This window comes from Pelophylax lessonae (genome assembly GCF_965119305.1).
Source record: "Pelophylax lessonae genome assembly, chromosome: 9".
NCBI lineage: Eukaryota > Metazoa > Chordata > Amphibia > Anura > Ranidae > Pelophylax > Pelophylax lessonae.
In genome coordinates this window covers 202,166,076-202,181,880 of record NC_138776.1, presented here as the reverse complement: position 1 = coordinate 202,181,880, position 15,805 = coordinate 202,166,076, and the positions used below count along the sequence as shown (strand labels likewise).

The following is a 15,805-nucleotide window of genomic DNA, read 5'->3' as shown; positions in this document are numbered from 1 at the left end:
ATAAAAAAAAAAAACACAAATACAAAGAAGCAAACAGAGGAATTGTCATGGTAATACAGCAATATAGGTGATGTCAAAGAAAGAATACTTAGGTACATCCATCGCATATGGTCAGAGTTGTATAAAGTACTCGAAACCCATACTTGAGTAAAAGTACAAGTGCTCGATCAAAAAGTGACTTGAGTAGAAGTGGAAGTGCTCGATCAAAAAGTGACTTGAGTAGAAGTACTAAAGTATTCAACATTTTTTGTACTTAAGTATTGCAAGTAGTTTTTTTTTAAATGTTGCTACTCAAGTACTGAAAGTAAAAGTACAAGTACTGTGTTATGTAGTTATTAAAGAAAGAAGTCAAAAGTTTGAACATCATATTTTTTTTTATTATTTCAAATGCAGCTTTTATTTATACATACAGTAGCTTTTATTTTCGTATGCGCTGATAATACACATGTTTTGAGCTTCATGAAATCAGCCATCTACTGTTCTGGCAGTGGTAATTTTTATAATAGTAACGAGTAACTATGCAGCACAAAAAAAAAATATCGGAGTAGAAGTATTGAAATCATCGAAAAAATATAGTGAAGTAAAAGTGGAAGTAGGAGAAAAAAATTCTACTCTAGGAAAGTACAGATAACGCCTTTCGGTACTTAAGTACAGTAGTGAAGTAGTTCTACTTAGTTACTATATATCTCTGCATATGATGAGCATAAGAATTGCCAAGCTGTAACAATAGTAGCTCTATGTTCCTGACAGAATACAAAAGCGAGAGGGGTGGTGAAAAAAAAAAAAGATTCAATACAAACAGCAGTATAAAATCAAATGCATGTCTCTGGGGGCTGCACCCATCTGTCCCATATTTTGTAAAACCTGGAAGGACACCCATGGTGGGCATATATTAACTTTTTGTAGGGTAGCGTGTTAACCTCTCGGAGCCAGTCATGAAAGGTGGGGGGTTTGTCGCGCATCCATTGTCGTGCAATCACTTTCCTAGCTAGAAACAGTGTCTCATGCAAAAAGAGGGTTGTAAATTTGTCTACGCTGGTGTCAGGGAATAGAAACTATGCTTTTAAGTCAGAGGTCTCAAACTCAAATTACCTCAAGGGCCACTGGACATGTTTTCATATCCAATGGGGGCCGCATGCAAACTTTCAAACTTCAAAAACAACAATAAACTATATACAGTGGTAGTTACTGCTTGCTACCAGTCACTCACTGTGAGCCTCACGGTCTCACTGTGCCCATCAATTGCAGCCTCACCAGTGCCCATCAAATGCAGCCTTTTTAGTGCCCACCAAATGCAGCCTCACTGTGCCCATCAAATGCAGCTTCACTGTGCCTTGTAACCTGTAGCCTTCTAAAAAGGGAACCACTTTATTTACCAGCCCTTTCCAATAAGTCAGGGAGGGTGTCACTGGCTTCTTCCAGTAAAGGATCAATGCCTTGCAAGCATAAAATAGCCATAGAGTAGGATGAGCCCTGATCAGTGCCAGACCTTTCACAAGACCAAGAAGGCAAACTGTCATCGTCATGGGCAGGGGTAGGGAAGTGACCTCTGTTATACAGTGCAGGACAACTTTCCAGAAGTCCTGAACCACTGGACAGTACCAAAAGATATGTCCGAAAGTAGCCAGGAAGTGAAGTAACGCCAACACTCTGTCGAGACCGGCGGATAAATACTGGACAGTTTAGCTGGGGTATATTATATCCTGTGTAGGAATTCAAAGTGAATAAACATGTCCCTTGCTGCCACTAATCGAGTAAAGGAGAAACTCCACATGCAGACCCAATCCTCCCCATTTAGATCCAGGACTTCCTCCACCCATTTAGTTACTGAAGGGGGAGAAACAGGGAAAAGTTCTTTATATATTTCAGACAGTCTTTTTTGGAGTCATCAAGTAATATATATTTTCCAAAGTTGAGGGCCTAATCTTCAAGATAGTGGAGCCAGATTGGGAGACAAAATAATATACTAGTTTTAGCAAGTGTCTAAAGCTAAAAACAAAACTTTAATATACTGCAGCTTATCAGTGCTTAGGCCCAGTGGCAGGCTTTTTCCCTTCATTTTCACTGTTGTCACCCTAGAACACACTTCCTGTGTTAGGGTGACAACACTCACTTGTTGTACTCTATCTGTGGGGGGAGCCATCAGTGTTACGAGGCTGCTTTCTTGATTTGGAACACTAACCACTCCTACACTCGTCATCTCCATTACAGAGGGGACATTCTTCTGTAGTGCACATAAGATAGCTTTGAAGAATGATAACAATATTGGATTTATCAGTACATTGCACAGGAAGGTACAAGGACACTAAAATTCTGGCAACATAAAGATAGACTTATAAGCTGCAATATATTCAATTTGTGTTCTTGGGTTTAGATAATCTTTAATGTCTTTCTGATACTTTCTTTGATATCTTTATTTCTTATGCTGTATATTACAGGATTAACCATTGGAGTCACAACTGTATAGATAACAGAGGCTGCTTTGTCCTGTTCTGGGAAGTAACTGGACTGAGGTCGTATATGCATGAACATGATAGTACCATAGTAGATGGAGACCACAGCAATATGGGAGACACAAGTGGAGAAAACCTTCCTTCTTTCTGTTACAGAATGGATGTTTATCACAGTTAAGGTGATGCAAAGGTAGGACAGAAAAATTAGGAAGAACGTACCGAATGCAAAGAGGGCAGTTGCAATGATGCCTGATACCTGATTGAGATAGATATCCTTGCAGGAGAGCTGAAGTAAAGGTGGTATCTCACAGAAAAAGTGGTCAATAACATTAGACTTACAGAACGGCAGCTGAAATGTGAACATTGCTTGGATAGCTGAATTCTTAAAGCCTAGAAACCAGGATGCAATAGCCAGACATAGACAGAGTTGTTTGTCCATTATCATATTGTACTGTAATGGCTTACAAATCGCAATATATCTATCAAAGGCCATGACAGTCAGTATTAAGCATTCTGCACCTCCAAGAGCCAGATGGAAATACATCTGAGCTGCACATCCTAGGAAAGATATAGTTCTATCCTGTGATATGGTGTTTACCAGTATTCTGGGTACCACTGTTGATGAGAAGCAGATGTCAATGATGGCAAGGTTAGTTAAGAAAAAGTACATGGGGGTTTGGAGACGGGAATTAAGTCTCACCATGATAATGAGAAGACAATTTCCAGATATTGTCACCATATACATTATAAAGAAGATCAGAAACAAGATTGGTTTTAAATAAGGAATATCAGACAGTCCAAGAAGGATGAATTTTTTTGAATAAGTTTGATTGAAGAGCTCCATTCCATTGTTTGGTAATTTTTTGTTATTAAGTGTAAATGGTAATGAAAATTAAAACATGCTTGTTGTGTACTAATACAAATACACAAATGAAACCAATTAATTAATACAAGTTTAATCAAATAAAATGCATGTTTATTTTTAGGCAAACTCTTTTGAATTGATAAAGTGGGGAAGGGTTAGACTCTATCTTTTGCAGTTCATATTCCCATTGGTGAGTTTCATGCTTCTATTTGTACTGCCACCAAGAAAGAAAGAGGGAAAATCCAACATTTTACAGTTGTTTCCAGAACAAGAGATAAGGGGAAATCTTCCGATGGGAACATCTGTTCTGGGAACAAGTGTCTAAGAAGGGAACTCCTCTTACATTGGGAGATTACCTTCTTTTTGCATCTCTGGGACAGGAAGCAAAGTGAAATGTCCCCAATGGTACACAGCACAAAAAAAAAAAAATCCCACAACTAAAAAAAACTGAATTTTTGTAAAATCTTACCGTAAAATTCCTTTCTCTGAGTCCTCCGACAGTCCCCACCCATTCACACAGACTTCACTAATGGGGTATTGCTTCCCCTCCGCAGGAGTTTCTAGGCAAAAGACTTGTAAAAGAACAATTCATCTACATAGTCACACCCATGGGGGCTGTCCTTCTAGTCCAATACCCCCCTGCAATAGCCATCCCAACTCAGTTTGGTCGCAAGCAGTGAAAGTGTAGAAAAAAACCCAAAAGAGGGGCGGGGGCGGCGACTGTCGGAGGACTCAGAGAAAGGAATTTTACGGTAATATTTTACAAAAATTCTGTTTTCTCTTACGTCCTCCGACAGTCGCCGCCCATTCACACAGTCTTCACTAATGGGGATGTCCCAAAGCAGTGTAGACATGAGGGGTGGGCAACGCAACCATCAGAAAAGCAACGCAGTACCCACATCAGAGAAAGGAACCTTACATTAGCAGAAAGGTAACCTTCTGGGTAACAAAAAAGGGCTTAACAGGAGCAACAACCCAGGAAATCTAATAACCAAGGGGAAAACAACCCCCAACAGCTAGGGACCAGTACAAAACCAGGGTCCCCTATGGCACTGCCGCACAGAGAACTTTGCGGCCAATGGAGGCATCGGCTGATGCCAGAACTTTAATCCTGTAATCTTTGGAATTTGGAAAAGGTGTGCACCGACGACCAAGTCGCAGCCTTGCACAACAGGGACAGAACCAAGTTCAAGTCCCATGGAGGTAAGGGCTCCCTTCTAGGAGGGGCCAAGTGACGCACACCTTGAATCAAGGTGCGAATTAAGGAATGAGACGCCACAGGGCGCTGGAAAAGAACAGCCAGGGCATATACCTGGCCTTTAATCATGGCCAACGCAAGGCGCTGGTCCACACCAGCCTGGAGGAAAGCCAACACCCTCATCACCGAGTAGGAACGAGGAGAGAAACCCCTGGACTCACACCAGGCAAAATAAGCTTTCCATGTACGGTAATAAATCTTACCAGAAGAGGCTTTTCTAGCCTTGATCAAAGTAGGAATGACCTCTGAGGAGAGACCCCTGTCCCTCAGGACCTGGCTTTCAACAGCCAGGCCATTAAAGCCAGCGACTGTAAAGCAGGATGGAAGATTGGTCCCTGAGACAGTAGATCTTCTCACATTGGTAGATGCCACGGAGGCTCTACGGCCAGGTGAACGATGTCCGCGTACCAGGACCGGCGAGGCCAGTCCAGCGCAACCAGAATTACCATTGATTGTTCCGAGGCCACCCTGCGAAGGAACCTGGACAACAACTGAATCGGAGGAAAGGCATATATCAGATGATACTGACGCCAAGGCACCACCAGCGCATTCGAGGCATCTGCCAGAGGATCGCGCATTCTTGCCACGAACCTTTCCACCTTGTGGTTTAGCCGAGACGCGAACAGATCCACATCCGGGGATCCCCACTTCGCACACAGCATCTGAAACACCTCCGGGTGTAGGGACCATTCCCCCTGGTCCAGGGTCTGGCGGCTCAGATAGTCGGCCTGCCAATTCTCCACACCCAGAATGTGAACTGCCGATATCGCCGAGACATGAGTCTCTGCCCAAGACAGGATACTGGTCACCTCCTGGGCCACCCGGCCACTCCTGGTGCCCCCTTGGTGGTTGATGTAAGCCATTGTCCGTCTGCACCCATACAGGACGGCCCTGAAGACGATCCGACCAATGGAGCAGGCACAGCCTGATCGCTCTCAATTCCAAAATGTTTATCGGAAGAGAGGACTCCTCCCCAACCAAGTGCCCTGGGCAGACAGGTTGCCCAGGACTCCACCCCAGCCCGACAGGCTGGCATCCGTGGTACAGTATCACCGTCCACAGAATCAGCCGGAAGGATTTTCCTTCCGACACAGCCAGGACTGAAGCCACCACAAGAGATCCATTCTGGTTTGGCGACTCAGAGACACACTCAGGCCCAAGGACTGAGCTGGTCTGTCCCATCTGGCCAGGATCTCCGCTTGGAGAGATCGTGTATGAAACTGTGCAAATGGTATCGCCTCGAAGGCTGACACCATCAACCCCAGGGCCCGCATACAGGTCCTGAGCAATGAGGATTCGTTGTCCCTGAGGGACCTGACCTCGGACTGTAGGGTCCGGAGCTTGTCCTCCGGTAAGAACACCTTTGCTTGAGCAGAGTCCAGGATCATTCCCAGATACGGGAGCCGAACGGAAGGCGTCAAGGTCGACTTCTGAATGTGATTGTCCAACCGAATTCCTGGAGCGTCTGGACTGTAGTGGGCAGATCGCATAACAGACTCTGACTGGCACTCGATCTTAGCAGGAGATCATCCAGATAACCCAAGACCGCAATGCCCTGTGCCCGCAACAGGCCCAGAAAAGGCACCAACACTTTGGTAAAGACCCATGGAGCCGAAGCAAGACCGAAAGATAACGCTACAAACTGGTAATGATCCTCTGCGATAGCGAATTGGAGGTACCTCTGATGACCCTCGAAAATGGGGATGTGCAGATACGCATTCTTCAGGTCTATAGAGGCCAGGAACTCCCCCGGATTCAGGGAGGCCACCACCGAGCGGAGTGATTCCATGCGGAATTTCCGAATGTGCACGAAGCTGTTCAGAGCTTTTAAGTCCAAAATCGGACGCACTTTGCCCTCATTTCTGGGCACAGTGAACAGATTCGAATAAAACCCCCGAAACCTGTCTCGATGAGGCACCGGGACGACAACTCCCTGGGCTAGGAGATCCTCCACCGCTTGACGCAGGTCCTGCAACCACCCTGGGGTCAAATGAAGATTTGAGGGAAAGAATCTGTCTGCTGGCCGCGAAAGAAATTCGATCTTGTACCCTTGTGCAAACAATGCGGTACTTGACCTACTGACTACCAACAATACAGACCTGCTCACGGATATAGAAATACAGGGCAACTTAGGAAACAGTGACCATAGGTCAATAAGTTTCAGTATTAATTACAGTAGAGGGGTAATATAAGGACGCTGAATTTCAAAAGAGCCAATTTCCCAAAACTGCGCCCGCTGCTAGAAAATATCAATTGGGATAGAACCCTGGGAACAAAGAACACGGAGGAAAAATGGGAGTGCTTCAAGAGCATACTTAACAAGGGGATTGACCAGTGCATTCCAAAGGGAAATAAATTTAAAAGAGCAAAACTAAACCCTGGGTGGCTAAACTCCAACATAAAAATGCATATTAGTGCTAAAGAAAAGGCCTTCAAAAAATACAAGACTGAGGGGTCATTGGCAGCATTTAAGCATTACAAAGAGTGTAATAAGAAATGTAAAAACGAAATCAGGGTGGCTAAAATAGAACACGAGAGACATATAGCAGAGGAGAGTAAAAAGAACCCCAAGAAATTCTTTAAGCATATAAACAGTAAGAAAGCGAGGCCAGAACACATTGGCCCCATAAAAGATGACAAAGGAAATATGGCCACTGAGGACAGAGAAAAGGCGGAAGTGTTAAATAATTTCTTCTCTCCAGTCTTCACAAAAGAATCGGGGGGCTACACGAACCTAGCTTGTAAGGCCGAACTAAACAACACACCTCAGGAAATACCGCCATGGCTAACAGAAGATAGACTTAAAACTAAACTAGAGAAACTTAACATAAATAAATCACCAGGACCGGATGGCTTGCACCCGAGGGTTCTTAAAGAGCTCAGCCAAGTGATTGCCAGACCATTATTCTTGATCTTTAAGGATAGTTTACAGACGGTATGGTGCCAGCTGATTGGAAAAAAGCCAACGTGGTACCAATATTTAAAAAGGGGCCGAGATGTATCCCGGGTAACTATAGGCCGGTCAGCCTAACATCTGTAGTCTGCAAGATTTGGGAGGGGATGTTAAGGGACCACATACAAGACTTTAGTAATGAAAACTGTATTATCAGTAGTAATCAGCATGGATTCATGAAAAATCGTTCTTGCCAAACCAATCTATTAACCTTCTACGATGAAGTGAGCTGCCACCTAGATAAAGGAAAGCCTTTGGATGTGGTGTATCTGGACTTTGCAAAGGCCTTTGATACTGTTCCCCACAAACGCTTACTGTACAAACTAAGGAAGGTAGGTATGGACCATAAGGTGAGTCCTGGATAGAGAACTGGCTCCAGGGGAGAGTCCAGAGGGTGATGATTAATGGGGAGTACTCGGATTGGGCGGGTGTGGAAAGTGGGGTCCCCCAGGGTTCTGTCCTGGGACCAATCCTGTTTAACTTATTCATAAATGATCTAGAGGAGGGGATATCTAGTACAATCTCAGTATTTGCGGATGATACTAAACTAAGCTTGCCAATATCTTCTATGCAGGATGTGGAAACCTTACAAGCGGACCTGAACAAAATAACGGGGTGGGCAACTACATGGCAGATGAGGTTTAATGTTGAAAAAGTAATGCACTTGGGGGCCAGAAACCAGAAAGCAAGCTACTCACTAGGGAGGGAACCTCTGGGTGAGTCTAGGATGGAAAAAGACTTGGGGGTACTGGTAGACAACAGGCTTGGCAGTGGCATGCAATGCCAAGCCGCTGCAAGCAAAGCCAACAGAATACTGGGATGTATAAAAAAGGGGATTCACTCCAGAAATAAAGAGATTATTCTCCTGCTCTACAAGACTCTGGTCCCACCACATATGGAGTATGATGTCCAGTTCTGGGCACCGGTCCTCAGGAAGGATGTGCTGGAATTGGAAAGAGTCCAGAGAAGGGCAACAAAAATAATTAGGGGAATGGAGGACATCAGCTATGAGGAAAGCCTAGAAGCACTGAACCTATTCTCTCTGGAGAAGAGACGATTGAGGGGGGATATGATATCAATGTACAAATACTGTACTGGCGACCCTAGCATAAGGAACAAACTATTCAGAGAAAGGAGATACAATAAGACACGTGGCCACTCACTAAAACTAGAGGAAAGGCGTTTTAACCTTAAAATGCGTAAGGGGTTCTTCACTGTAAGAGCGGTAAGGATGTGGAATTCTCTTCCACAAGCAGTCGTATCAGTAGGGAGCATTGATAGTTTAAAAAACGATTAGATGGGCACCTTAGAGACCACAACATACAGGGGTATACAATGTACGGTTAAAAGCAAACACACACACACACATCATAGGTTGAACTGGATGGACTGATGTCTTTTTTCAACCTCACTAAATATGTAACTATGTAACCCTGATCGAATGATTTCCTGAACCCACCTGTCCGTGGTCCGGAACAGCCAAGGTTGAAGGAAACCGCGCAAACGTCCCCCCACCCCTGAAACGGGTGAGGGCGCCCCTTCAGGCAGAGGCGGACTGAGCCGCCGACCCAGCTTGGCCGGATTTTTGTTTGCCGAACCAGGGCTTTTTCTGGCCACCTTGGCCCTTGAAGGGTTTTCCCTTGTTCTGCGCCTTGAAGGCACGAAAGGACCCCTGATTAGGTTTAAAGGAGAAGCCCCGCTTGCCGCGGAAAAACTTACCCTTAGGGTTCTGGGGTAGCAGTGTGCTCTTACCCCCAGTGACTCCTTTAACCAATTCATCCAGGGATTCCCCAAAAAGGCGAGACCCCGCATAGGAGATATCCGCCACCGTCTTCCTGGATTTCTGGTCAGCCGACCAGCTCTTCAACCAGATAAGATGACGGTTAATTACTGCGACACAGGACAGGCGCACAGCTAAAGGGGCCTCATTTAAGGCCGCATTGCACAAATACATGACCCCTTGATAAATCTGATCCACCATCTCCACGGTAGTGGGGGGGGGGGGGGCAGAATCAGCCACGAGGGTGCGTTTGAGCACCTTGGTCCAATCCGCCACAGCCTGAGCCACCATAACAGAGGCAAAAATAGGCTTGAGCATGGAACCCGCCACCATATAAGAATGTCGGGCAAGAGATTCCAGCCTCCTATCAGTAGGGTCCCTAAACACCGGAGAATCTTCGGCGGGGAGCAGAGTAGCCTTGTTCAATCTGGCTACCGTGTGATCCACTTGAGGAGGCACACACCAGCGCGCAATCGTAGTAGCCGCAAAAGGGTAGAGAAGTTGAAACTTCTTAGGTACCACGAAGATGTGTTTTAAATTACGCCATAGTTCATTCACCTTATGGTGAAACTCTGCGGGGCAAGGAAAAACCTGCGCCGTCTTGCGGGTCCTGTGTGTCCCAAAAGAGGACACAACGCCCCGGGGGAGTGGGCTCATCCTCCAAATGTAGTGTTTCCTTTACGGCAAGAATCCGCGCATCCATAACTGTGCGTTCCTCGGGCGACCCAGGGGGGGGAATCATCCACCCCTGCAACCTCCGCCTCCCCCTCGGACTCTTGCGGGTCCTGAGAAGAACGAGACCCCGAAAGGGCCACGCTACCTAAAGCAACTATGTCACATTAAGAATCAGATGAAAAGGAAATCCTAGGCCTTTTTCTAGCAGCACGGTCAGAACTCAGCACATCCATTTCTGACACCAAAGTTGCCACAACAGCAGACAAATTAGTCAGGGCAGAGGATTCGGAGGAACCTGAATCCCCCACCAAAGCTGGAGGGAATTTGCTGTCCTGGGATTCCATAGCAGAAATAAAAAGTTTTTTTTTTGAATACTGGCCCCTTTAAGAGCGCCGCGGCCCCCCGCAGCACACCGCTATAAGGACTGTGACACACAGATCCCCCGCAGGGTCAAAACTGGCCAGGAAGATCTGCACAAGTAGTAAAGTAAAGGAACAGCAGGACAGAACCCCCCAAGTGTGTTACCAGCTCCTTTGGTCGGCTCTGAGAGAAGGGAGGAAGTGATGTCATCGCTGGAGGCTGAACCAAGGCTGCAGACCAAGGGAAAATGGATGCCTATTGAAACTAATGGGAGGCTTCGGCAAGATGGCCGCCGACATGTGCTTGGAACGACCGTTTGCCACACACAAGATGGCGCCGCAAGGCGCCAAAATCACTACATAGCATGCTGTATTAAGTGCCAAAGTGAAGCCAGACATGCTGCCCACACCTAAAATGGCAGACCGGCGGTTTTTAACCCCGCAGCGGTCGCCGCATGTGTCTGTACCTCCAAGCACCCTAAAGTGACATTAGGAGAGGGATCCCCAAAACCCCACACAGCGCTGCTGTGAGAGAACAAAACCCCTGCAGGGACCGGGACTAGGGAGCCCAAAAACGCACAGACATAGGGGGACACCACAGACACACATGGACTGCCGACCCAAGACAGAGGCCCCACACAGAGTGTACTTACCTGTACCCGATGGCGTGGGGTGCCTCATATCAAACGGGAAACCGCCCACCTTCAGATGGCAGGGGAGTGCCGTCAGCCAAAAAAGCAGGACACTAGAAGTGCATGGACGAACCTATGCCGTGTCCAGTGAGGTAGCCACCTCACAGGCTGCATCCCTGAGGACAGGGATGGGTCATTTGCGAGGCCAGGGCGAACACATAGCCTGCGGAACGCTCGATGGCAGGCTGGGATTCCATCTGATCCTCTGTCCTGCAGAGCCAGGACGGTCAGTCCGATTCCCAGCTCCGCAAACGTCGTCTTCATCCGAAGATCCAACTAACTAGTGCTAATAAAATAAACAGCTAGGAATGTAAAGAAAAAAATGACAAACTGAGTTGGGATGGCTATTGCAGGGGGGTATTGGACTAGAAGGACAGCCCCCATGGGTATGACTATGTAGATGAATTGTTCTTTTACAAGTCTTTTGCCTAGAAACTCCTGCGGAGAGGAAGCAATACCCCATTAGTGAAGACTGTGTGAATGGGCGGCGACTGTCAGAGGACGTAAGAGAAAAAAGTTTTGGCCATACATATATTTTTATGTTTATGCAGTGGCTACCAAGATTAATTATTAGCCTTATTATCATTCAGGGTCTCCTAGTAAATTCTCTGCAATCAACAAAGGTAAATCATGCAATTTATATGGCTGCAATAAAGACCTAGACTGCCAAAATGTGTCTTGTATCAACCTAGAATCCATGGCAGGCTAGATGTTCCCAATTACAAAATTATTATTAGGCCTCCCAACTAACTCCACTGACTAACTTTTACACTGTCACCAAGACGTTCCTATGGGTATCACCTAAAGCAATCAATTGTGATCCCCTAAGTATGGATAATTTTCTTTGGCTTCTCTCCAACTATAGAGTGACCCTACAAAATCCAATCTCAGTCCATTCTCTGAGGCTTTGGGACACCCTTAAATACTAAGGTGGTCTTATATCACTGCACTTACCCTGATGTCATTTCTTCAAAATCCTTCTTTCACCCCAGGTTTTGAAGAGTCAAATTCATTCAGACAATGATCCAGGTATGAAATTTCATACCTCTACCACCTTGCTACCACTAACAGAATGAAACCATTCCCAGTGTTGCAGGCTACCTATAACTTTCCTAAATCTGAGTTGTTCCGATATCTACAGATCAAAAATATTGTTAGCACCACGATTTGTCCCCAATCAGATGGGACATCATTGACCTCCTTCAAGCAGAAATGTCAAGACAATCCACGCTCCGCAAGCTTGTGCTATTCTCATTCCAAATCTCTTCCACATCATTCTCACATGGACAAGTGGATTAGGGACCCTAAATATCAAATTAGTCATATTCACAACATGTCTTAGCATTAGAAACCAACTATACCATTGGTAAAAAATATTTCAGACCATAGTAACTGCCCTCCCCCCCATACTTAGTGCCACATCCCTGGAAACAAGTAAAGTGGAAGGGATAATGGATGGAATTTTATTTGGCACCAAAAATTACAATCATATAAAGTGCAAAAGTTTATTGTACATCATATAAAATATTATGATGTACAATAAACTTTTGCACTTTTTATAATTGTAATTTTTTGGTGCTGATAAAATCCCATCCATTATCCCTTCCACTTTAATTCTATACCATTGGTATCTGGTCCCTACATGATTTGCCCACTTTACCCCAGGCTGTTTAGGGCAATTCTTCTGAGGTTGTCCAGAGCAAGGAATGTATTTACGCAAATGGTAGATTTGTCTAAAGCCCAATCTCTGTTTAAACGTGTATACAATATATGAACGTTACTATTAGACACCACAATACTCATGAACCCAAGTGAAGCTTTACTCAATCTTAAACTGGACAGACTGACAGACACTAAACAAAATACTGCAAAAGCATGGCTATCCACCACCTTTTCACTGTCTGAAGTTACTGTAAGGCCATAGTTCACAACACATTTTCCAAGGAAAATCTAATTGACTCAATGCATAAATTCAAAGAAAGCTCACGCATCTCACACTTTTGCTGACAGACTTTGGCCGATGATTAAGAGACCTTAAATCTCACCCATTCCTTTTGACCTGGAACTCTCCATTGTTACACTGGGACACTCATTACTCCCCATACTTCTCCTTTCAGATCCTTTCCCATACCCCATTCTAATTTAAAACTGCCAACATGTGTGTAGAAAATGTGGGATGCTGATCACCCAGCCTGGTACATACATGTACAGTGTAATGGCCTCAGCCAGCGCCACTCCACTGGCCATGCCCCCTGAGGCCATTACCTACAATAATATGCAATAGGTGAGCGGCATTCCACATTTCCTACACACATGTCGGCACTTCTGGATGAGTGAAAGGTCACCAGCAACCTGATTCTAAGCTCCAGCGGGCAGAACACTACCTTGGGCTTGGAGCGACACTAAAGGGTTTCTAAGGTCTGATTTAAAACTGTTTGATTTAAATCACCCAATTCAAATCACATTCTCATGTACAATTTTTCTCCACAGTCTATAAACTGATAATAAGGATATGTACTGCTATGAAAGACCATATGCAAATGAACACTGTACTGTCATTATTGTCATTACTGTCATTTCTTTACTTGTGATGACAAATTGTACTTTTACTTTTGCCAATGAAACATATTGAAAAAAAAATAACTATTAGCCTCTAAAATAAAGCCTTCCTTTTTATTGGTTTTAATTTTCATTGTTAAGGTGCCTAAAGATACAATTAAAAGAAGATCTCCAATTGTTTGACCTCCATAATTTTACATGTAGAAATACCTGAAGTTTAAAGGGAGTATAAGAGGTCAGCCCACCTGATATTTGAGAGGTAAATTCCGCTGCTGCCTTTCTGGATCTGTATACCTGCTGAGTGATTAAAACTCTCCCTGTAAAATGTGCATTTAATTTATATTATGGAGAATGTAGCAGGAGGAGCTGGAACGCACAAAGGCGGATGGAAAAGCCAAAGCTCCCAAGTTAACAGGAAAAGGTCCAGGACCTATGGAAGCCATATTGTTGGAGTAGCAAATAGGAAAGCGAGGTGCACCAGGCTCCGCTTTTAACAAAAATACAACTTTTGGATGAACTTTTAACATCTATGATTTGAACTTGCAAAAAGACAAGGCTATCTGGTGCCCAGGGCAAAGATGTCTGAAACTGTGCCCCCTTGGGTAAAGATAGTAGGCATGGCTAATAAAAGTTTGTGCAGCTCCAAGCTGAAACCTATGTAATGGTTATGGATAGTGATGGGCCGAACACCCCCCCCTGTTCGGTTTGCACCAGAACATCTTGAACAGGGAAAACGTTCTAGCGAACATGCAAATTCTATTAAAGTCTATGGGACATGAGCATGAAAAATCTAATGTCCTCATTTTAAAGGCTTATATGCAAGTAATTGCCATTAAAAATGAATGCAAAAAGATTTTTTTAAAAAGATAGTTTTTACAGGAGCAGTGATTTTAATGATGCTTAAAGTAAAACAATAAAAATGAAAAATTCCTTCAAATATCGTGCCTGGGGGGTTGCCTATGTGCCTGTAAAGTGGTGCATCTGTATGATGTATGGAGCCTGCTGCAGCAATACTGACATTTCTAAAGAAAAAAATGTAATTTAACTTTGCTCGCAGTTTTAATGTATTGCCGTCTCCCGGCAATACAGATTTAAAAAATAAAAAAAAAACGGCGTGGGGTCCCCACCAAGATCCATACCAGACCCTTATCCAAGCATGCAGCCAAGCAGGTCAGGAAAGGGGTGGGGGACGAGCGAGCGCCCCCCCTCTCCTGAACCATACTAGGCCACATGCCCTCAACATGGCCCCCACCCCAAAGAACCTTGTCCCCATGTTGATGGGGACAAGGGCCTCTTCATGACAACCCTGGGCTGTGGTTTTCGGGGTCTGTGAGTGGGGGGCTTATCAGAATCTGGAAGTCCCCTTTCACAAGGGGGCCCCCATATCCCACCCCCCCCCATGTGAATAGGTATCGGGTACATCGTACCCCTACCCATTCACCAAAAAATTGTATAAATGTAAAAACCACAAAACACAGTTTTTGACAAGTCCTTTATTGAAAAGAAAAAGAAATCACGACACCCACTGGGCCCGAAAAAAAATTAAAAACGCTTCGCCTCTTCAGAGGCTACCCACCATCTACCCGATCTTCAGCTTTGACAGTTCTTTTATAGGCAAGAGACGTGGCCACCCGGTTACGTCAACTGGTGGCACTGCCCCTTCTGACATCACATGACGTCATGTAAGCCCCCCACCCGCAGACCCCCACAACCACAGCCCAGGGTTCTCATGAAGAGGCCCTTGCCCCCATCAACATGGGGACAAGCTGCTTTGGGGGGCACCCCAAAGCACCCTCCCCATGTTGAGGGCAAGCGACATGGTATGATTCAGGAGAGGGGGGGTGCTCGCTCGCCCCCCCCTTCTTTCCTGGCCTGCCAGGCTGCATGCTCAGATAAGGGTCTGGTATGGACTTCTGGGGGGGTTACCTTTTTGCATGGAGTTCCCCTAAAAATCTGTACCAGTTTTTTTTTAAATTTTGGCGTGGAGTTCCACTTAAAATTAATTCCAAACCCAAAGGGCCTGGTATAGGTTAAGGGGGGGGGGGGGGGCAGGCCATTTTTGTTTTTAATTCTGTCATAGGGTTTAAACACATGAACACAGAGCCCATCCCTAATTATTGCCCATCCCTAATTATATTGCATAAAATAGTGCAAATGGTTGTGGCACACCACAGTGAACTAAAAAGTTTAATAGCAGTTCACATTCTGTCC

The 15,805-nt window shown here is 45.1% G+C and overlaps 1 protein-coding gene across 1 annotated transcript; it reads right to left on the bottom strand.

The window, feature by feature from the left end:
• Window positions 1-2,370: 2,370 nt before the first annotated feature.
• Window positions 2,371-3,297, bottom strand: LOC309564305 (olfactory receptor 5V1-like; the record flags this gene model as incomplete). The annotated part of the gene is made up of 1 exon (XM_082268931.1): window positions 2,371-3,297. One exon carries the CDS (start codon window positions 3,295-3,297, stop codon window positions 2,371-2,373), a length of 927 nt encoding a protein of 308 aa, XP_082125057.1.
• Between the last annotated feature and the right edge of the window lie 12,508 nt (window positions 3,298-15,805).